This window comes from Mus musculus, chromosome 9, assembly GCF_000001635.26.
Source record: "Mus musculus strain C57BL/6J chromosome 9, GRCm38.p6 C57BL/6J".
Classification (NCBI taxonomy): Eukaryota; Metazoa; Chordata; class Mammalia; order Rodentia; family Muridae; genus Mus; species Mus musculus.
In genome coordinates, this window is record NC_000075.6 from 71858355 (window position 1) to 71880971 (window position 22617).

The 22617-nt window shown below is 38.6% G+C and overlaps 1 protein-coding gene across 18 annotated transcripts in view; it reads right to left on the minus strand.

Annotated features, from left to right (window-relative positions):
* The window catches only part of Tcf12 (transcription factor 12), a 267642-nt gene that overhangs the window by 14103 nt on the left and 230922 nt on the right, over positions 1–22617 (minus strand). For 8 of the 18 annotated variants that reach the window (NM_001253865.1, NM_001253862.1, NM_001253864.1 and 5 more), the window contains 5 exons: positions 17635–17713; positions 11720–11793; positions 9718–9924; positions 486–600; positions 130–292 (listed from right to left, as the gene is read on the minus strand). In NM_001253865.1, coding sequence (NP_001240794.1) covers positions 130–292; positions 486–600; positions 9718–9924; positions 11720–11793; positions 17635–17713 — 638 coding nt within the window. Of the gene's footprint in view, positions 1–129; positions 293–485; positions 601–9717; positions 9925–10644; positions 10717–11719; positions 11794–17634; positions 17714–22617 lie in introns of all 18 variants that reach the window. The other 10 variants (NM_011544.3, NM_001253863.1, XM_006510996.3 and 7 more) reach the window with 3 other exon arrangements.

Sequence of the window (22617 nt, forward strand, 5' to 3'; positions counted from 1 at the left end):
TAAACAAACAAACAAATAAACAAACACACTACCACAGCCTGGCACCTAGAATGTAGCTGGTTATTATGAACGCATGTCCTAAGCCTTTTTTCTCCCAGAGAACATGTGAGCTCTAAGGGCTGGATATACCTTGTTCTGCCCCTAGATGAGACCTTGATGTCTTTCTGGGAGGACTCATCATCTGATTTCATGTCATCTGATGAAGGAGGTTCATGAAGGTTTTCATCTTTTTCTTTGTTTTCAGTCTTGATTTCTGTTGGAACAACACTTCCAGACTGATTTTGTACACCACCTACCGAAGAGGTAAAGGAAACATAAAACATAAGTCTAGATTCACGTTTCAACCAAGATGGTTCTAAGCTTTCTAGAGGGTAAATACCCCTTAGGGTTATGCTGTTAGAAACCTTCTGGAGGCAAGGGAAAGTCTGTTATGTAGACCCAGAAAGAACTTAGAAATTAGTGGTCAAAATGAAAAAAACAGTCACCTCTGAAATTTTCTGGTGTTTTATGGTTCAGTTCTGTGTTTGAGGCAGCAACAGTACTAGACAGGACCGAATGATTGCCATTGAGACTGACTGAATCTTCCCGATGTGTTCCGACCTAAGGTGAAAATAATCAGAAAGAAATCAACAGTGGCCAATTTTTATTTTATTTTATTTTATTTTATTTTATTTTATTTTATTTTATTTTATTTTATTGTGATAGGCCAGCTGGCAGGCTGGTCTTGAAATCCTTAATTCAAATGACTCTCCTGCCTCAGTCTTCTGAATAGCCAGGATTACAGGCATACACTACTTCATTTGGTTTTGTTTAAGTCTTATACAGGAATTTATAGAGAATATAGTACTATTCATCTGAATTTAACAACTCTTTTTTTGGGGTGTCACTCTTTCCGAATTTTGGTGAACATTTCAAAATACTTGACAGAAATAAAATATTTGAATTCAGATATTACTTACAAAATAAGTTTCAAAATTTATTTTCCATAGAGTATAGTTAGGAGAAGCCAAAAGGGCTGCCAGTGAGTTCCACATTTTAGCCACTATACTGTAACCTGAGGGCTTCAAACAAGCTCTTAGAGATAATATACAAAGTTCGGCATTAGAGAGCTCCATAGACTCGGAAACCTACCATGTATAGCTGCTCCTGTGCTGAGTAAAATAGCCCTGCACTGAAGGTACTAATGGTTTTCATCTAACTGCGCCTTCCCATATATACAGCATCTTATTTTTCCTCCCTCTTGCCTGCAATGCAAACCTAAAGCAAACCAAAGGCTTTATATCTCTGGGCAGTGAAATCCCCATATCTATTTTTAAGCTTCAAACAAACTTAACCCAAGCTATAGCAGACCCAAATGAGAAAGTAAGCATACACAAATACCAACTAACAGATACTGTACTATTTTAAGAGAAACATATTACAAATAAAGCTTTTCCCTAGAACAGCAGCAGACTCGTCAACTAGAATATTAAGCTTTAAATAGTTTACTGCCTGGATTATACAGAAATATTGTTTTTCAACAGATCCTTCAGCCTTAACAAGTTATCATGCACCGAATACCTCAAATAATTAGTGTAGCTTTTATCTTTTATGACTGGATTTTACTCTAAGATGTATAAATATCCTTTGTTTTCCTGTAAGCTGAATAAAGAACCTAAGGCAGAGTTTCAGGCCGTTGGGTCATTTGGCAATGGGCCAGATTAGAGTATATTAGGTACATATCCACCCCTCTTCTAGAGAATTCTTTTTATCTTTATCTTTATTTTTAATATACTCCATAGCTACTTTCAAAATTAACTTAGAGTTACTCTGTCACTGTTCCCTTTGGATATCAAGACTGTACTGCACCGCCCCCCAACATGTAAATTTCACCATGCACTGAAGTCATATGTTAAAGCAGGGAGGGCCATAGAAATGACACACACTTTCAACCTCTTCCCACCTGTGAACATTTCTGGACTTTAGGTTCCCTGTCCCTATTACAGACTCTAGAAAAACCTGAAGGCCTGAGCCTAACTAACAGTCAGTGGAGAAAGACTAACAGGATAAACTTTCAATGGAGCCATGGGACTCTGTCATAAAGACATCTTGGTCAAGTCTGCCCTTAACACCTACTAGTGCCTTCTTCCTATAGACTACTGAGTGGCCCAAGAGGAAGTCTTATTATAGGGCTCATGAGATGGCTCAGGGTAGAAGTTCTTGCCGCAAAAGCCTGAAGACACTGGTGTTCAGATCCCCAGCATCCATATAAAGGCTGGGTGGTATGACAGCAGCTTGTAACCTCAGTGCAAGACAGACAGAGGGAGGATCCCCAGAGTAAGATAGCTAGCTAGAGTGGCTGGATTGGTAAGGTCTGAGATAAAGTGAGAGATCCTGCCTCAGTATATATAAGCCAGACGGGGGACACCAGATGCTAACTTCTGGCCTATACACACACAAAAAATCCCATTTTACAAGATACAATATATAGATGCTAATTTGAAGTGTGGGCCTATTTTAAAGGTAAAATGCTATAGAGGGACTGTGGCTCAGACAACCTCTATGAGATAAAGCAGAAGCTGAACTTTCTGTAAGTTTGTACGCTTAAAACTTCTCAGGATTTTGGTAAGAGATGATAAGTTAATTCTTTTTAAAGATTTATTTATTTACTTTATGTATATGGGCACACTGTTGCTGACACACCAGAAGAATGCAATGGATTCCATTACAGATGGTTGTGAGCCACCATGTGGTTGCTGGGAATTGAACTCATGACCACTGGAAGAGCAGCCAGGGTGCTCTTAACCACTGAGCCATCTCTCCAGCCCTGATAACTTTTGTTTTTTAACTAATATTCTAAATTACAACAAAAACAAAATAGCCTTATAAACTTTAAAGTACACAAATATTCACTTTGAATTATACAAGAGAAACCCAGGAGCTGCTGAATTCTGTTCAGAGACAATGTATCTGCTGAATTTCCATGTTCTCTTATTTTAATAGCACCATTAGAACCAAACAAAACAAAAAACCTTTTGCACCTTAAATAATAAAAGCATATTCTACTGATCCTCTTCCTGAGAAAAGTCTCTGCAGCAAAGGGTCATTACCTTTCCTTAAGGAAAATAAAGAAGGAATTAGAATACAAATGCCAGCCGTATTCTCGCCTCAATGGAACAGTCCAAAGTTATTTTCTTACAGGAACTCACATTACTGGTCTCCAAAAAAATGTCAATTGGCATATGTAATAAAAATAGAAGCCTTTTAAAAATGGTCTCAGACTAGAAGGACACTTGAAGTCAGGCATTCCCATGTTAATGCAGCCAGCAGAAACCTTTTCTAGGTAACTTGATTCCCTTTGCAAATGGCCCTCATATATTTTTCTGAGGAATCTGACTTCCACAGCTTTTATAGTTCTCTTTAACCCTTGCCCACCACATATCCTTCCTTTAATCTGTGGCTTCACATTGACACGGCTGTCTACATGAACAACAGGTGTATAAACAGTTCTTTGTCTGCACCCAGAGCCTGTGGGCCAGCCAGATAGGACTATTTTAATTGTTCAACTCGTTAGCATACAGCTGACAGGCTGCTACTGTTGGAGGAGTAGCAGGAAGGCAAACCCATAGGCCTGCTATGTTCTAAATTTCAATTCCTATAAGAATTTCATTTCAGAATAAAAGATCCAACCCACTAAATGACTTATTCTTACACACTAAATCTTCACAAGCTGTTTACAGCTTGACTTCTGTGGAATAACTTACAAGAAACTTCTTTTCATTTAATCTGGCCAATGACTTTAGCACTCAGAAAAATATTAAATCTCATTAGCTGATGAATTAGAGAACAGACTTCAAACTTCTTAATATAAAGTTCTGATTCTGTTCTAATAAATTGTTCATTTGTACTATTTGCTGATTATTGTTTTAATTTAGGTGTTATTAATATATAGACTGACTAAATGATTTTTATATATACACTGTTTAAAAATATTTTGCTGGCTTTATCCATTTCTTGTTTCCTTAATCCTTATTATTTCCTTAAGTGTATAACTTCTATTATTTTCAAAAAAATTCAAAGTAATTTTAAATGTAAAAACATTATTTAAGCCCTTAAAAATTATTTAAAAGTGAACTTAATGAAAATAAAACATTTAGAAGTTTCCATTTAGGGAAAAAAATGAACTGAAACAGTGGGGGTGGGGTGGCTATAAGTATGATTCTTTTTAGACACATAATTCCTATAGTATGGAAACCATACTAGAATTAACTGCTGTCCAAAAGAAAATATAAGAATATTTAAAGTTAGGAGGGCTGAGAAGACTGGTCACTTGGCCTTGCCAAAGTGAAGACCTGAGGTTACCTCCTTAGAACACACATAGGAAGCTGGTTATGGCAACACAGACATAAACTCTGCTGACGAGAGACTTGCATGGTGAAGCTTCACACCAATGAAAGACCCAGTCTCAAACAGAAGGTAGTGATTAAGAAAGCCAGGTGTGGTGGTGCATGGCTTTAATTCCAGCACTTGGGATGCAGAGACAGGTGAATCTCTTGAGTTTCAGGCCAGCCTGGTCCATAGTGAGTTCTAGGAGAGTCAAGGTTATATAGAAAAACCCTATCTTGAAAAAACAAAACCAACTAACTGACCCCAAGGTTGTCTGTTGACATACACATATATAAAAAATGAATGTGCAAACATGTGCAGCCAACTTACCTACCCCACATAAAGATTTCTATTTTATTTTAGTTAAGTTGACAAAAGGCCAAGAAAACTTAAGAATATTATTCTATTTCTTTGACTTCAAAACTCTCAAGGGATACCAAAAAATAATTAAGAAAAATGCCTGTATTAAATTTCCACAGGTCTTGTAATAATGAAAGTAAGAGACCCATGGAAAAATTTCATTTGTACCATTAATAAAGACCTTTTAAGAATTTAAAAAATGTTGTTTCTTATTACTGCACACCACAATACATATTTAGAAGTCAGAGGACAACTTTGTTAAATCATTTCTCTCCTTTCATTTTTAACCTCAGTTCTTCAGGATTATGCTCTCTGGTGACAACTGCTCCAGGGGTACCTTGGAAATCTCAGTAATTTTTAGGAGTGGCATCAAGCTTCGATGGTAAACACAATGACTTCCATCATGCTTGCTATGTCTGCGGCTGAGATCACTGTTTGATGGACATGTTTTGTGACAGACAAAGGCACTTGCAGGATGCTACTCGGCGTGCACAGGTATTTACACTCATGCTATAAATCGTAGCCGTGCCCTGCAGAGGCGTCTGTATCATTTCCAAATAAGAATGATGACTACACTTGTTTGGTTTTTAAAGTTTTTGTTTAAACTCTTCTTGTTAGTGGTTAATTCTTATTTTAAATAAATCAAAGTAAAACTAAAACTAAATTCTGATATTTCAGTATTTCTAAACCCTATTTTAAAGTGAATATAAATCTCTTTAATGTGCGTAAGACAGACTCATGTTTTATATTTGACTAAGGCAGGTATGGAGAAATAAAAAAATATAAATAGAGAGTAGTAAATTAAGTAAATGAAAATAATTCTAAAATTAAAAGCAAACATTAAAAAGATGTCTGAGGGCTACCCCAATTATTTAAACAAGAGCTTCATTCCCAGCTCTTTTTATAAAATGTAATTTATCTCTCAGATAATTTAATTTCTATGTTCATTACATAACTAGAATAGGTTAAAACTCCTTTGTGACTAAACCTCTTTAATTCTTGTAAATGTAATCTTTACTCACCTGATGTAACTGTCATTTAGAAGGTTTACTGCTGAATAAGCTCACCTTTTCTAGTTCTTTCTGAAGTCTGGCTGGCTCGTTCATCTAACCGGTTCTGGCCTAAAACCCTCTCCAAATTGCTCTGCTTGACCTCAAACTAACCCTGGCACTCTGTTCTAATCTTCTGGCTCGTCTGTCTTTACCTGTGTCTAACTTGTCTCTCTGTAACCCGTCTCTGTAAAACTGTCCCTATAAAAATTGCCTCTGAACTGTGCTCCACAGACTCTCAGCTCACTGACTCAACTGAACTGACTGACTTTACTCCACTGCACTGACTTCAACGGACTGCACAGAACTGATGGACTAGAACTAGGTTTGCATGCCTCTGTCTCTTGAGTACTGGGATTAAAGGCATGCACTACCAGGCCTGGATCTAAGCTTTCTTAACCTGAAACTTGCTCTATGCCATACTGGCCTTGAATTTAGGGGATCTCCTTGCCTGTCTCCTGGCATTAAAGGTGTGTCTGTAACCCCTCCAGACCACACAGACCTAGATGGACTTTGGTTTAGTTAAATGATGCATATAGACTTTACACTAACAGTCATCTTGCTCACTCATCTATTTGCTTTCAAGGCCCAGAAGATGAGCTACTGTTATCACCTATCTGATACTGGCTGGTCCAGTCCCCACGACCCCCAATCCCCCATGTTCTGCTAGGTTGTTTTCATTTATGTCATCAACTTTTCTTCTATTTCAGTGCATCTTGGCTTATCTTAAAACGTCCAAAGTAGTGGCTAATGTGGTGGCTTACATCTTTTAATTCCAGCACTTAGGAGGCAGAGGCAGGATCTAAGTTCAAGACCAGTGCTAGCCTAGTCTATATAGTGAATTCCAGGCCAGCCAAGAATACATAGTTGAGACCTTATCTCAAAGAGGGGGAAAAAAATAAAGAAAAAGGAAAACAAATAAGTACAAAAAAGAAAACCCAAACCCCAAATCAAAACCATACCAACCCCGATTTTATATACTGACGAGTCAATTTATGATCAAAGTAAGAAACCGACACAGTAGGTCCATGGATAAATCTTGTTTGTTTAAAAAAAGGATCCCATCTCTGTAATAATGATACTACAATTTAGTTGTGTTCTTTTCCCACATCTTGTCAAAGGCTCCTTTATTTTACAGTGTCAGAACTGAGTTGCTGTAGGGATGGAGGTGGAGCTCGATAGTGGAGGGCTTTCCCATCAAGCATGCCTTAGACTCAATCCTTATTCTCACCACACAGAGACAAGTAGTGTGACAGAGATTATATATATGCAAAGCTTAAGACAGCTACCATTCCTTTCTTTCCCTTCACGGTGCATGTAAGCTCAGTCTCTTCCAAATGCTAGAAAAGAAAGCAGTATCATGTTTAAACCTACAGTTGGGATACTCACCTACAGTGATGCTCTTAGAATAAACCCACTGCACAAATAAAATAGTATTTAAATGTCTGGTGAGTTTCTGAAGATACTTGTGTCATCGGGATAACTACTCTGAGTTGTAAGTGGAGTGATGAAAATGAAATGTTTTTAAGAAAGATATTTATAAATCCTACAATAAACATTACTTCTGTGGTCATTTTACAAATAACTATTCTTAGATGTCAAACACAAATTTTTACTGTTAAAGAAAAAGTATGGAAAGTAGTTTTAGTACCTAAAACCAGTTTCTTTTCACAATTAGAATATATGGTCATGAAGGACAATAAAAAGAGATTCTTGAAGCTGAATGAAATAGACACAAAATGTCTCTCTAAATCAAACATCTTGTGAGTACAAGGTGGGTCTTAAGCACATGAGCAAGGCTGTGCATAGCTGTGACCACCTATCTACTCCATCCTTTGGTTTTAAGTCAGACTCACAGCTAACAAGCTGACCTTGGGAGGATGAGAGATGAGCACTGGCTCACCAAGGGGGTCAGACTGTGTCAGATGCTTTCTGAGTCTAAGCCCTGAAGCAATGTATGACCTATAACTGAAATACTGCTGACTGCATATGTATAAGGTAGAGACCTGTTTAGACACCGGAGGTAATTTATTTAGCAGTCCTGTGCGCTCTAAAGATAGTAAGAACTGACAACATCTTGATATACACTAAGCAACAGCTTGGGCTTAACTGCCATGGCCTGAACGGTGCTCCCACAGAGCCACACTCACACTACTCTTTAGAAGATCCCTCCGTATAATATTATGAGGCTTTTCCTCATCAGAATATCTCTATCTGGGAGGCAGGTGCAGGCAGACCTTTGTGAGTTAGAGGCCAGCAGGGACTACAAAGTGTCTTATTAATAGCAAGAAGATAAAATGTTTAAAAGAGGAGAAATACAAATTGCAAATGCTATCAATAAGGCCAACCTGAGATTCAAGAATATGATTTTCAAGTCACTCTCTAGCCTATCAGCAACTTACTAATAATCTGCTTTTCTATATTTATAGCTGCAAAGTGCCATGTTATTAGCTTTATTATACCACTAAAATTTCTTCTTTTTGAGACAAGATTTCTCAATGTAGCTGGCCTTGAATTTAGATATCTACTTGTCTCTACCTCTCAGGTGCTGGGATTAAAGGCAGGTGTCACTAAGTCTGGCTCAACTTCTTTTTCTAATAGTTATGGCATTGACAATTCAGATGTGAGTTTAATAATTTTCAAATGTTTTTATATTAGTTTATCAGCAAAACCTATTTAGAAGGTAGTTAAGAATCCAATATTTTCTACACCCAAGACAAAACAATAACAATAACAAAACAAAGCAGAAAATAACATCCCTAACTGCTAAGGCCCAAGGTGGAAATACTGAGATCAGAGACCAGGCAGCTGTTTACGTGGCAGTCGGACATATGAATGTGGGGACTTAGCACCAATCCTACTCTACAGAAACCAGGCCCCAGCATTAGAGCACTTAAGTGCTGTGGCGATACCCAAGTTTTAGCCTTGATCCCATAGCTCAAAATCTGTTTCATAGAAAAATATTTTGTAGCATTCAATGAACTTTAAAAACCATGGAATAAACATGCAAACACATGGTATCAGTTATTCAGCAGGCTCAAAATGAATCTTTAAAAGACAATTTGGATAAAAAAACTAATGCAAGATATTCAACACAGATTTTTTTTTTCATATATATGACTTTAGAAGTCTATTCTTATCATGTTTTAAAAAAATGGGTTAAATTATTTTATTCTGAGAGGATTAATATAAAATTGCTCCCCTATACCAGTTTTTCCCCTTTACTTGGGAAAGAGGCTAAATTTGTACCTATACAAATTAAGTTTCACTTTTAAACTTTCTTGTAACTGAAGTCAAATTCCAGATAGTAACAAACAGCTTTCCTAGTCTAGACAATTTCTCTGATTAAGAAAATGCCTTCCTAGACTAGGATGTTTTTCTAAACTGTGGTAGTGAAGACTGAGCCTAAGGCCTCATATATAATAGAGATGTGCTCTACCATTGAGCCACATCTCCAGCTTCCTTTTTACTTTGAAATAGTGTCTCACAGGTTCCCCAAACTGGCCTTGAACCTGCTCTTCTCCTGGATGAGCCTCTGGACTAGCTGAGATGACAGGCCTGTGACACGGCCCCAGCTAACGGCCCCAGCTAGATGGGGCTTGTAAAACTCAGTCTCTCACGTCACACACTATGCTATTCATTCTTCCTATTTGCTATCCAAGGCATACACTGCCATTCCAATTATATATCAGGAAAAATACCTGGCTAAAGCTAACAGATCTCTGTACTAAAGTTTCTTCTTTTTGTACGTGGCCACAGCAGAATTTGGCAGGCCCAACAGTAGCCAATGACTCTACTGAAGACAATAAAGGAAAACTTAAAGGGTTCCTTTTAACTTTCAATCAAGAGGTCCCCCCCCCCCCGTCAAACTCTTTTCTCCAAAATTTCATGAAAAAAAATTAGGATAACATGGATTATTGCATCTAAGATGACCGTGATTTACCATCGAAGCTGATCGACTATTTGTAACAAGGCTGGATCCTCCATAGTTTGAATTGAGGTTTCCAATTGATGCATTATGGGATGGTCCCAGCAAACTGTGTATGTCACTGTGGCTAGTAGGCAGACTGGTAGAAGGTCCAACTGCATGGTTTCGTAGCACATGGATAGCATCATCCAGCCTGTCTAAGCGGTCTTCCATTCGAGACTGCTGTAAGGGTTGAAAACAACACGGGGGAGGAGAGGAGTTACCAGCAGTGTATCTATTCAATTTACTAAGCTGCTACATCTTCTATTCAGGGATTATATAGAAGGCAGCAAGTGCAATGCAGTATCAACTAGTTTCAAAACCGACTACCTGAACTTCAACAACAAAAAAAGGCAGCTCTTTTCAGACTATGATGAATTTTCAAAGCTGCAGATACAAGTCACTGCTTTAGAAGATGAATTTACCAATCTATCATGAGGTTATTTCTTTTAGCTTCTATAATGTATGAAGTCTTCTATGTCAATACTCAATTACAGCTGATAGAAAGGGAAAAACTGTACAATGGTCTCTGAAAGATGTCAATTTGGGGAAAGGCACTCAAATCTATTTAGCTTAAGTTTTAGGTGAGTAGAACACACCTATCTTCAATGGTGTACATATCCAGCTAAGCTCTTTAGCAAAATTGAAGGTAAGACATCCACTACCCACGGGTCACACATGCTTTATACACAAACACATTAGAATTCTGAAAACCAAAAGCACATGCCAGTACAGCTCTAAAAGGAAGTCATTATAAACAAGACAAAAGTCTACTTCTACACACTGCTACAAGAGCTGCAATGCTCAGTGTTGGAGTCTGTACAGCTTGATCATTTAAATGAGTAAGGGACGTTATAAGTAATTGAAACACACAAAAAAGGCACCATCTAAATGAAATAGTACCTCACAGACATCCTTTAAGAAGGACATTGCATCTTGCAAATGCTCGTGAAGTTGCTGCTCAACTCGATTTTTCTGGCAAAGTCAAGACAGAACAGGAGGCAAAGCACAGGTTAAGATTAACTCCAACAGAGTCGAGGAAATAGCTGATGTGCTTGTTGGTAACCTGTTAGTAAAGTTAATGTGGAGGTCTGCAAGATCTACTTGTACTGAGTTCTGGAAAGGTTGAGATTTAATAGGGACTCACAAGGTTAGCATCTAAACGGCACACAATGCTTGGGGTTCCTTGCAAAATATGCGAGAAGACAATGTTCCCTCAACTTAAAATATTTTGTTAGGCACTGAAAAAGAGTGTTTCTGTTTGGAACATAGAATTACTGAATGATATGTGACTTAGAATTTCACCAGATCACATGCATTTGCTTATTTTTATTATATTTTGTGATTCTGGGTTATAAATGTAAGCATACCAAAGCAACAGTAGCAAACAGTCTCTCACAGATTCTCTGCCTTGGAGCACTAGAACCAAGATGGCTCCTCTACTGTCCTACTTGTCTGACAAGCAATGTTGTACTTGTATGGTTTGTACATTTTTATTACAAGAAAATATCAGAAAAACTTCAATGACAGTAATACATAAATGTAAAAGTCTAATATAAATATAATCATTATGAAACAACAGATTTGATTTTTAAGTGTCTTTTTTTTTTTTTGGTAAATTTCCTCTTACATTAAACACTGACAGTATAGAAAGATTAAATAATATTTTTCAAAAAAACAAAAATCCTTCATACTCCTTTAATTCCAGTTGCTTGGATAAATCTAATATCCCAAGAAGCAGATGGCAATAAAGATACCCAAAATGTCATATTGTCTTCTAAATCAGGTCATGTGGTAGCAAAGAATTGTGTAATGCTAGCCTACTGCTTCTTCATTGTTACATAAGATTTAGTAACAACAAGAAAACCACTACCAACAACAATAACAAAAACAACAAGAACAACAAGAACAACAAAACCCTTCTGTACTATAAAGCAAAATTCTATAACACCTGTAAAGATCAGTGGAATATCCTTACCAGGGAGTGAAGTGAGTTTTCATAGCTTGGAGATGAAGGAGCTTGCCCTCCAGCTCTGGGCCACTGACTGGTACCTGTTAAACCAAAAAGCATTCACATGTATGAATTAACTCTGTGTCATAGTAATGTTAAGCAAAGGGTAAAGATACTTATTAATCATAAATAATGACAACCTTGTTTACCCTTCAGCATATTATTAGCAGCTTATAAGCATAAAACATTGGACAATTTTTTTCATTATTTATGTCAATTTAGTAAATTGAGTAAACAGGAAAAAACCTGTAAAATTCCCAGGAAAATATATTAAAAATACATTATTAAAGAAAATAATATGTTCTTTAGACTTTGTCTACATACATGTACATCCTTTAAAAAAATGTTTGCTTCTCCACCATGGCTTTACAGCCTTTGATAAATGATGACATTAATATTACCTGTATCTCTGTACCATAACCTGCTTAACCATACACATCTCATAACTGGCTTTTTTTTTTTTCATTTGAGAGAGGATCTCACTATGTAGTCTTGGGTGACCTGAAAAATCACAACATAGATCCACCTTCCTCTACCTCCCAAGTGCTGGGATTGAAGGTGTGTGCACCATGCTCTGGCTGGGTTTCAATTGAGTAGCAATGCTGTTGTGATTGCTGCTACAATAATTGCTATAATAGCTGATAACTGGTTTTTCCTTTGGGGAGGGAGTACATTTCCAAATAAAGTACCATTTTTCAACTTAAAGAGATACATACACATGTTCATGTGCATCTTCTGATAGTACACAGATAAAGCAGTTTTAACGGCTAAAATAAAATGCACTGGGTACACCAGCTAAAAAATGTTTAGGTGAGGAGTTATCATAAGCTAAAGACCCCAAATTATTGAAACAAAAAAAATAATTCCAACCATTTTGGCCCAATCTTCTTCCAACTCCTGTGACAGGAGCCATATCATATCAGGTGTTCTGAAATGTTTGAAGACATGACAGTCCGTAGGCACACAAAGGCTTTGCAAAGCAGGGAGCTTCTGTGGTTCCTCATGAGCTTAGCTTAGAGGATGCAGAGGGACACATTGCATCATTCACATGAGAAACCTGTACCCAGAAGACTATATGTGCATGTTGGGAACTGAGCCAGGGATTCAAACATGTTAGGTCAATGTTCTATCACTCATTAACTATATTCCCTAGCTATTTTTAGATAGTGATATTAAACAAACCATGCAAATATCTACTGCTTAAATATCATCCATTTAACTATATATAAAAAATACACATACTTGCCGGGCGTGGTAGTGCATGCCTTTAATCCCAGCACTTGGGAGGCAGAGGCAGGTGGATTTCTGAGTTCAAGGCTAGCCTGGTCTACAAAGTGAGTTCCAGGACAGCCAGGGCTACACAGAGAAACCCTGTCTCAAAAAAACCAAAACCAAAACCAAAACCAACCAACCAAACAAAACAACCCAAAAATATACACATACTTAAACTTACTTTGTTGTTAGTATTGTTATCGACTGGGCCATCGACATTATTATTACTGCTGTTGTTGTTATAGACTGGGCTATCCACTGTTACATCGCAAGGTTAAAGTAGAATATCAGCAGGGTTAAATCAGTGACAGATATCTTTTTGAATGTCATACAAATTCTGAGCTATATTTCATGATCAAAGGTTTTATAACTATACTAGTAACCAAATATTTTATGTGGTTGATCACAAATGGGATAACATACAGTTATATAAGACAAAGCTAGTTTAGAAATCACCATCATTCTCTGTTAAAATTGAGAGTACAGGCACTTAGCGGAGGCTGGGGATGTAGTTCAGTGGTAGAATGCTTGCCTAGAAAGTGCAAGTCCCTGGGTTTGATCCCTATGAGGGCTACAGACAAAAATATAAGAAACAATCACTTTTACCTTAATCTGTCTTATAAAGATGATCTTAAGAGATATGAAAATGTGTCATCAAGCTAAATGTCTTTCTTGGGATGGAACATTAATAGCATCTCCTTCTGTGTATAGATTCAAATGTAACAACAACAACTACAATAACCAGTAAATATATAAAAATCTTGGCAGTCTTGGAGTACTGGTGCCGTATTAGCTATGAATGAGACCTCTGAGTGGGGTGGGGATCAGATTCTAGACACACCATAATGTTAGCTAGCATGCATCTGATATCAGATAGAGCTGTAGCTTCTTATCTTTGTAAAATTAGCATGAGGGCAAAATACACAGGTTAAATTTAGAATCATACTGGTGCCTCTAGCATGTAATTACGAACTGCTACACACAGGAGAATAGAGAAAATGAAGTGCAGGAGCTGGAAGTCTTGGTGTGACTTAGAATAGGCTATCTTCCCTGCCTGAGCACATCACTTTATGTTTGGTGGTGGACATGTCCACAAGGAGACCACATACTTTGGGGGAAACAATTTCTGTAGCTGTCCTGTGGTTGTTTGTTTACTAACTAGCCACTCTAAAATATAGATCTTAGTTTAGAAGAATTATAGAGAATTCACTTGTTAAAATTTATTGAACAATTAAAAGCAGCAAGCTAGGTAGTGACCAGGGTTCGAGCTGAATTATTTCTGGGAATAATGTAAATGTATGCAGTGTTTCTGATCTGCTCTTACTCTCATCAGGGCTTTAGGGAATAGAACTGGTTCATAAACTAAGAGAATGGACACACCCTCCTGTATAGCTCAGGGTACTTCTAGGCTTTAGTTCATTCGCTAGTTCTCTCTTTCTCTTGTTTCTAAGACAATGTCTTACTATGTACCTGTGGGTGGCCTGGAACTTGCTATGTAGACCAGGCTGGCTTCAAACTCATAGAGATCCACCTGTCTTCTGCCTCCTGAGTGCACAACTTGTGGCTCCAGTTATTTCTCTTACTTCAGGCCCCCAATAGTTTCTCTTTGTAACCTCACCCTAAACTCAAGCCTTCATGGGCCTCCATCTTACCCTACTGGAATCCTAATGTTACAGTTTACCACAACACAGCCAGTCACCCTCTCGGTAAATGACTAGAAGAGGAGGGCAGGCACTTTCTCCTATGCAGATCTGTACTGTGCTCTTCCCTTTATACTCACAAAAACCACTTTCCTCTTATTAAATTTCATTTCATGAAGCCTGTGCCCTAACTTGACCACAACTCAGTGTCAATTCTGTGGCTTTATTTTCATTGTATTTTCTCATCTCGACTGGAAACTTGCTCAAGTAAGGCGAGTATTTTACACTGGGCATGCTCATAGACGATGTACACAACATAATGTTTTGATTAAACTAACATAAACTTAGACTCAACTTTTAGTATGAGGTTCTGAGGACTGGTACAAGGTTCTAACATTACAGACATTCCCCACCTAAATTCCATATGAAGGTAAAGAAAGTCAAGGAATGTTCTGCTTGCCTGCCTCCCAAGCTCCCATACCGAACATATTCGCCTAACATAAATGTTGTGCCACTTCCGAACTGTAGCAGGCATAGCCATTTCCCTTTCACCTTGTTGCCAAAGTACTAAGTCTGTTCAAGGGCTGAAGGGTAGGCCTGTTCTGTCTGAATGGCACAGAATAATTCTATCCTAACTCTGAATAAATCCTAACACCTAAGATAAACATGTCAGTTCTATTGCAGATGCAGGCAACTGAGGCAGGCCCCGTGATGGCCAATGAAACATGAGGTTAAGTCTATAGGAGAGGTTTCTGGAAAAGATTTCTTAAAAGACAGGGTTAAAAAAAAAAGGTCTTTTCGTCTACTGGATACTGTTTGTGGTGTCTCAAAGCTGTCAGAAGGATCTGCTAGAAGACAAAGCAGGAACTCTGATATGCAGATTTCTAGCGATCCTGCTATGGGCTTCTTGACTTAAGAACAAATGCTCACAGGCCTTTAAGCCCAGCACCTGGGAGGCAGAGGCAGGCAGAGGTGAAGGTCATTTTGGTCTATATCACGACTTCCAGCCCAGTCATTAGTACAGTGTCTCAGAGGCTCCCTCATAAAAATACATAAAAATGCATGCTTCTTGTTTGGAAAGCTCTGGAGGAAGATAAGGTGTATTTATTCAAGAATGACAACCATGAAGCTGCCTGTGGGAATCTGTTGCCTGTGGGTCTATGCTCACAGATCCTGTGGTGAATCTGACTGTTGGTTGAACACAGGAAACAGGGCTAACTGGGGATAACCTACTCATTCCAGATAACAGATCAAGGCCATATAAGATACAAAGCAATCTCCACAGCAGGAGTGCTGGTTTGCTGTTTCCTTTTCTTTTGACTTTGAATGTTTATAATCTAGAGCTTTTCCTCTCACCCTGTCTCTGTTCTTTCATGGTGTGGGTGTTCTCGTAAACAACGGAAGTAGAGACAAGCACACTAGACAGAGAAGCAGGAGATGTGCCTTTATAAATACTCTAATTTGGTGTTTCAACAGCATCACGTGCAAAAGGTTCTCTAGGACTGCTGAATTCAAAGGAGGCTCACCACCATACAATCAGCAGTCTACATTTTGATTAGTTACCTGAGTTACAGGAAAGAGTATCATCAGCTAAGCCTCACCAATGGAGGAGGCCTCAGACTTGACGTAACCATTCTCAGTTTCACCCATGCCTTCTTAGAGGCTGAGCTCCCAGCTCCTCTCCCATGATTAGTAAGTACAGTAAAGGCAGACAAGTCATATAACAAAGTGTAAAAACGGGCTGTGGCAAAAATTATGCTGAGAATTTTGGTAAAACAGTGCCAAGATAGTGAGCAGGGCTAAGTTCCATCATTCTCTCTGTAACTTCAGCCCCGTTACACAACTCTAAGTCAATGGGTCTTTCATCATCTTGCCTATGTGGGCAACAGCTGCTTAGCATTTACTAGACAGCTGAAGCCATGATGTCTGAAAAAGTGGCACAGACTGCTACTAGCCTGAAGCAGCTGCTGCAGCTCAACATGTCCACCCTGGAATGTGGCTGACACAAAGCACAGGTGACAGCAAAAGCTGTGACTTTAAGAAGCCCAGCATAAGGCTGGATGTAACTGAGGCCAGACTGGGAACGCAGAGCTGCTGCTGAGGCTGACTGGTGAGGCAGGGATGTAGTGAGCCAGTTCACTTGTCCAGTAACACCTCTTTTTCAAAACATTTTTCTCCAGCAAGTCCAACCCCTCCAAAGTTGCTTAGAAAAATATGGGTAACGTTTTAAGATTATTGTTTGAAAGATATTTTCACATTATTTTACTTAATCCTAATAAATATTATCACTTATAATTATAGTATCTCAAAAAATTCATCCCATAGGATAGTTCTAGAACTTATCAAAATTAATGTTAAGAATCAGGAGAAAGGGCCGGGTGGTGGTGGTGCACGCCTTTAATCTTAGCACTTGGGAGGCAGAGGCAGGCAGATTTCTGAGTTCGAGGCCAGCCTGGCCTACAAATTGAGTTCCAGGACAGCCAGAGTCACACAGAGAAACCCTGTCTCAAACAAAACAAAACAAAACAAAAATCAGGAGAAAGGAAAACAAAGTGAACCACTTAAGCAGCCCCGCCAATGCTGCTCACCCAGCATTATCATCCCCTGGTAAGTTTTCATATAAAAAAGGTGAAAAGCCTAGTAGTCAAAGGCTTTTGTTTGTTTTTAGTCAGGGTTTATCAGTGTAGACCTGGCTGTCTTGGAACCAGGATTAGCCTCGAACTCAAGAGATCTGTCTGCCTCTGCCTGGGATTAAAGGCATGTGTCACCACCATCCAGCTACAATTGTTATTGGAAACCATCACATTATTTAAAAACCTAGGAAGATACACATAAATAATTCAATATTTCTTCAACGTATAGCAAAGTCAGAATATTTTCATAATTTAAATAGGATTTAATTGAAATTTTGTTGACTCAGAGACTCCAAGTAGAAGATTTACACATATTATGAATAACAGAGAAACCCACCTGTGAGAGGTGAAGGAGATCCCACTGGTGTTGATGGGTTTGATGGAAAACTACTGCTTGTGTGGTCAGGGGAATAAATCTAACCAGAAAATAAGAGATATATATGCATCAGAATATAATAGCAGCAAAACCACAAACCTGTTCATGGCGCTGTTCTGTGATCTCAGCCATACTACCCAAGGCTCACAGTGACAACCCTTTCATCAAACCGTACACTGTTTTGTAATTAGAGACCTAAGGAGCTTCAGTTTTTAAACTAGGACAAAAAAATTACATAATTTCAAATGTGAAAGGAATAACAGGTATCTATCCCCCCCCCCCCAATTTTAATTTGAATTGTCATTTTTTTTCCTTTTTTCTTTTTGAGACAGGGACTCAAATAATACATGCTGTCCTCAGGCTTGTTATGTGGCCAAACACAGTTGTTTTTGTTTGGTTTTGTTTGTTTCTTTTTTTTAATTCATGAGTACACTGTCGCTCTCTTCAGACACACCAGAAGAGGGCACCAGATCCCATTGTGAGCCACCATGTGGTTGCTGGGAACTGAACTCAGGGCCTCTGGAAGAGCAATCAGTGCTCTTAACCAATGAGCCATCTCTCCAGCCCTATTTCTTTATTTTTGTTTTTTTGATTTTTGTTGTTGTTATTGTTTTTTAAAAGACAAAGATACCTAATTTTTTAAATTATTGTGGTTGGAAAGTTTCTAATTATCAGCAGAAAATCAAGATGTGAGGTTGAATATGGCTGCACCTCTGCAAGCACCAACACTTGGGAGGCAGAGGGAGAAGGATCACAAGTTCAAAGCCAGCCTGGGCTAAACAGCAAGCTATAAGCTATAAGCCATAGAGTTGTCCCCACACCTGTGACTAGTACTTGGAAGGCAGAGGTGAGACTGTAACTTTAAGGCCAATCTGGGCTACATATTCAGTGCCAGGTTTGCTCATACTGAGGTGAGTCTTTACCTCAAAATAAAACAATCTATTATAAAGATAAAATACCTGAAAAGTAGACCATATTTAAAGAATGTATTATCGAAGTAATATAAAAACAATAATCTCACAAAAATATTTTTAAAAAGGTGGGGTCTTTTAGGTTGTTTTGTTCTATGTTAGTAATTAGGATCCTGATAGGCTCAGAGAGACCTTGAATTTGTGATCCTTTTGACCTAGCCTGCAAGTTCTGGAGTTGTAGATATGGCCTGACAAGCCTGGCCTTTACACATTAAGTCTGGCAAAGTACTGCACAACTTAAATCTTAGTACTTGGGAGGCAGAGGCAGGTGGATCTCTGTGATTTCAAGGCCAGTATGGTCTGTATATCAAATTCCAGGACAGCCAAGGCTACCAATGGAGACCCTGTTTTAAACGATCCCACCTCCTCCAGTACACAGGCCCCACCCTTGCGCCCCCAAAAAACCACAAACAAAAAGCATACCCCAAACTTAAAACCACCAAACAAAAAGTCTTTGAAAAGATGGGCAGTGGTAGCACAGGCTTTTAATTCCAGAACTTGGGAGGCAGAGGCAGATGAATCTTTGAGTTTGAGGCCAGCCTGGACTACAGAGTTAATCAAGTTCCGGATAGGGCAGCCAGGAAACCGTCTGGAAGTGAGGTAGAGAGGAGGATTGGAGAGAATGGGAGGGGAGGGGAGTGGGTATGGGTGTTTGTGTACCTTTGAAAAAAGTTTTCTAAGTTCTCCTTTCTAAAAAGCTAACCAAAGAAAACATAATAGTTACCCCTTCGTCCTTTAAAAAGTTACTTGTCTGTTTTAGCCCCAAGAAATGTATATTGTGAAAATTAAGCTTTCTCTCAAAGGACACTAAAACTTTTACAAACATGTCTCAACATCTTTATAGTTGTCAATCACTGTTTCTTATCTTCAGGAATCAAATGTACCTTTTATGAGCAACTAGTGCTCATTCATTAAGTATATAATACAGCATTGATGAGGGAGGTGCAGATAAGTGAGAAAACAGTCACAAAACCAACCACACTCACGGATTAGTCTGCACTGCCTGCCTGCCATTACTCCTCACTGTGAGAATCAACTGTGAAAGCGTTGGGGAATCACCCTCCATGGCAGCCTGCCCTCTTTGTGCTTGTGTCTCCTACTCTCAAAGACTTGCCTAGTCACTACTGTGCTAATAATGACTTGCAATGGTAGAAATGAAGAGCCTGTGCTAGGAATTTCTACTGGAATGAGTTCTAGGCCTCAGGCTTACCTATGTCCCATCGCTCCTACTCTCCAGTTCCCTTAAAGGTTTCAGAGTCCTCAGTCCCCTTTTCTTCTCTAGTTACTAGCAGTTTAAGCCTGGTTATGACCTTCCTATGTTTACAGACCCTGGTGAATGACTCCTGAACCGACTCTCACTGTCCCCTGCCTCACACTGGCTGCTGGCTTCATCACTTGACAGGCTGAGTAGGTCACATCTCAACTCTGAGTCACTACTCTGCTTTCTTTCCTCTTCTCTTCTTTATTTTGGCTGTGCTCCCCCTTTTCTTTGCCCCCCCTTTCTCTCTCTACACACCAGTATTCACAATTCTCAGTTTCTGGGATAAATATGCATCATTTTCACACTGTTTTAAATCTGTGTATGCATGTGTGTGGAGGCCAGAGGACAATCTCAGGCGTTGTTCCCTAGGAGTTGTCCACCCTATTTTTGAGACAGGATCTCTCACTGGCCTGACTCTCTAGCTGGCCAAGCCCTGGGCATCCATTTGTTTGTTTTCCCGGTGTTGGGACTTTAATAAGTGATAAACTGCATGTGAAATTTGCTATAATAATTATCAGTAAAAAGATTCTTTAAATAACAGATTTTTACCTTAGTATTTAGTTAATGGGGATCAAAAAACAGAAACAAGAAAATGAAAGAGCTTGTTATAGACTTCACTCCAAATCTACAAAATGGCATAAACTTTGAGAACAATTATGTCTTGAGGTTCTATGATTGCTGAGAATTAATGTTAATGTTCTAGGCTATGTGTATCTCACACTTAGGTAGGCACAGGCTTTCTAGGGCGTGAATGGACTGCCAATTCTTCAGCTCTGCCCTTCCAATGAAGCAATCCCTAAGTATGTCAAATGCTGGTTAGAGTTCCTTTATGTGGAAGAAAGCAGAGTTTATACTTCTTACTCTCATAAAGAGAGGACATATGTGGGAGGAAGAGTGGCAGAGCAATACCGGTACACAGAAGCCTTTCTGATGGCAGATCACTTCACCAGCCTGTATCTCTGCAGGCTCATTCCATCACCAAAACAACTGAATCACATTATTTCATAAAAATCGTGATTTCTTTAGAAATCCTAAATATCAGACTTTTTTGGCAAAGACCATTCTAAATGAAGATTTTTCTCTCTATTTTCTGGTGTTTAAGGAAGAAAAATTAGTGTTTATTGAATATTGGTGTTTAAGGAAGAAAAAAGTCACGTTAAAAACGGAGGTGGTAGTGGCTAGAGTTTGGGGCAGGAACAAAGTCAGAGCTCATTTTACATGCAGCCCACAGGCACTCATAGTTAAATGGCCAATGATGAATAACTCCCAGTACCTTCTGCCAGACTTAAACGGTAATATTCCTCATTTTACTGCAACAAATGAGGCTCCTCCTCCTATCAGTCATGGTCTATTCCAATCAGTAGGGTGCCAATAAAGCCAGAGGCTAATGAAAGGAGCTTCAGACAAACAGAAACAATGGAGAGCTCCAGGCCCAACCCTGGAAGGCAGAGTCCAAGGTTTTAAACACTGAAGCTTTTGGACATTTCAGTTAATCTTTATTATGCTAATGTTATTGAGTCTAAGGAACAAAGAAACTTATTTCATGAATTACTTCTAAACATCAACTTCCCTGGATTTTCTTTTCTTTTGTTAGGGACTACTGACCATTTAACTATCTAGATTAAAACGCACACATTCTCCCTCTCTTCTTCCCTCCCTGGCTCATAGAAATCAAAACATAAATTATCACAAAGAAGTCTGATATAATCAACAAAGTTAAACAGTCTTCTCGTTTGATCTCTTCTAAATTAAAGACTGAATGTTTTGATATGGTATTAGGCCCTGAAATAAACCAGATGTTTCTTCCTGCATATAACTCTCCATGGGCACAGTCTTAAAGGGTGATTGTCTGGCAAATGTTCAGGGACACACAGATTTTTCCTTTCCTTCTATCTACCCACGTCTATTATCTAAACTAGTGCACAATCCATAGGGCTTTGGGGACTTTGTGTAAATACCTTCATGTACAATTCTCTTTCTTGCTATCCTGAGATTAAGACCACAATTATCCAGGCTTAAACCTAAAATAAAAGAACCTTTGCAAACGCATTATCTGGCCTTACATGTTTAATCACGCAGCATTCTGCGTGTTCTTTAAAACCTAAACTGAAGAACAAAGGTTGTACCCTCTGGTGTTTCACACATGAAAGACCTTCTAAAGCAACTAGGGAACTAGAATTAACTTCTAATGACAACAGTGGTATTTTCCCATCAAAAATAGATGCTATTATTATATTAGAGACACCACATTCTAACCATTTGTAATACTTAACATAAAATTCTGATATGCATTCAGATTCGCACATGTAATCCTCCCTAAGTTTCTTTCTCTCATTTCTCCTAATTCTTCCAATTACTGTTTTTGTTTTTTAGTATATTTTAAAAACTAAACATTATTAATGTGAATGTGAGTCTGTAAGGAAAGCTGAAGAAACAATGCTGTTGGAGAAGTAGGGGGAGGCTGAAGGGACAGGAAGTGTGCACATGAGGGTCTGCAGTGATGGACCAGATGGAATGTATCACTCTCAACTATGACAGAAATGATTTATGGAATGACCTGGCTGTTCCCGCTTAGTAACAACACAGGATGACAGAGATGAGTTTCCATGACAACCAAAGCCCACCCACTAGCTAGATTAAACATTTCTTCCTGGCCTCCACTCATAGTAAATCTGGACTTTTTTCTCCAAATGCCATCCTAGTTTCTCTAGC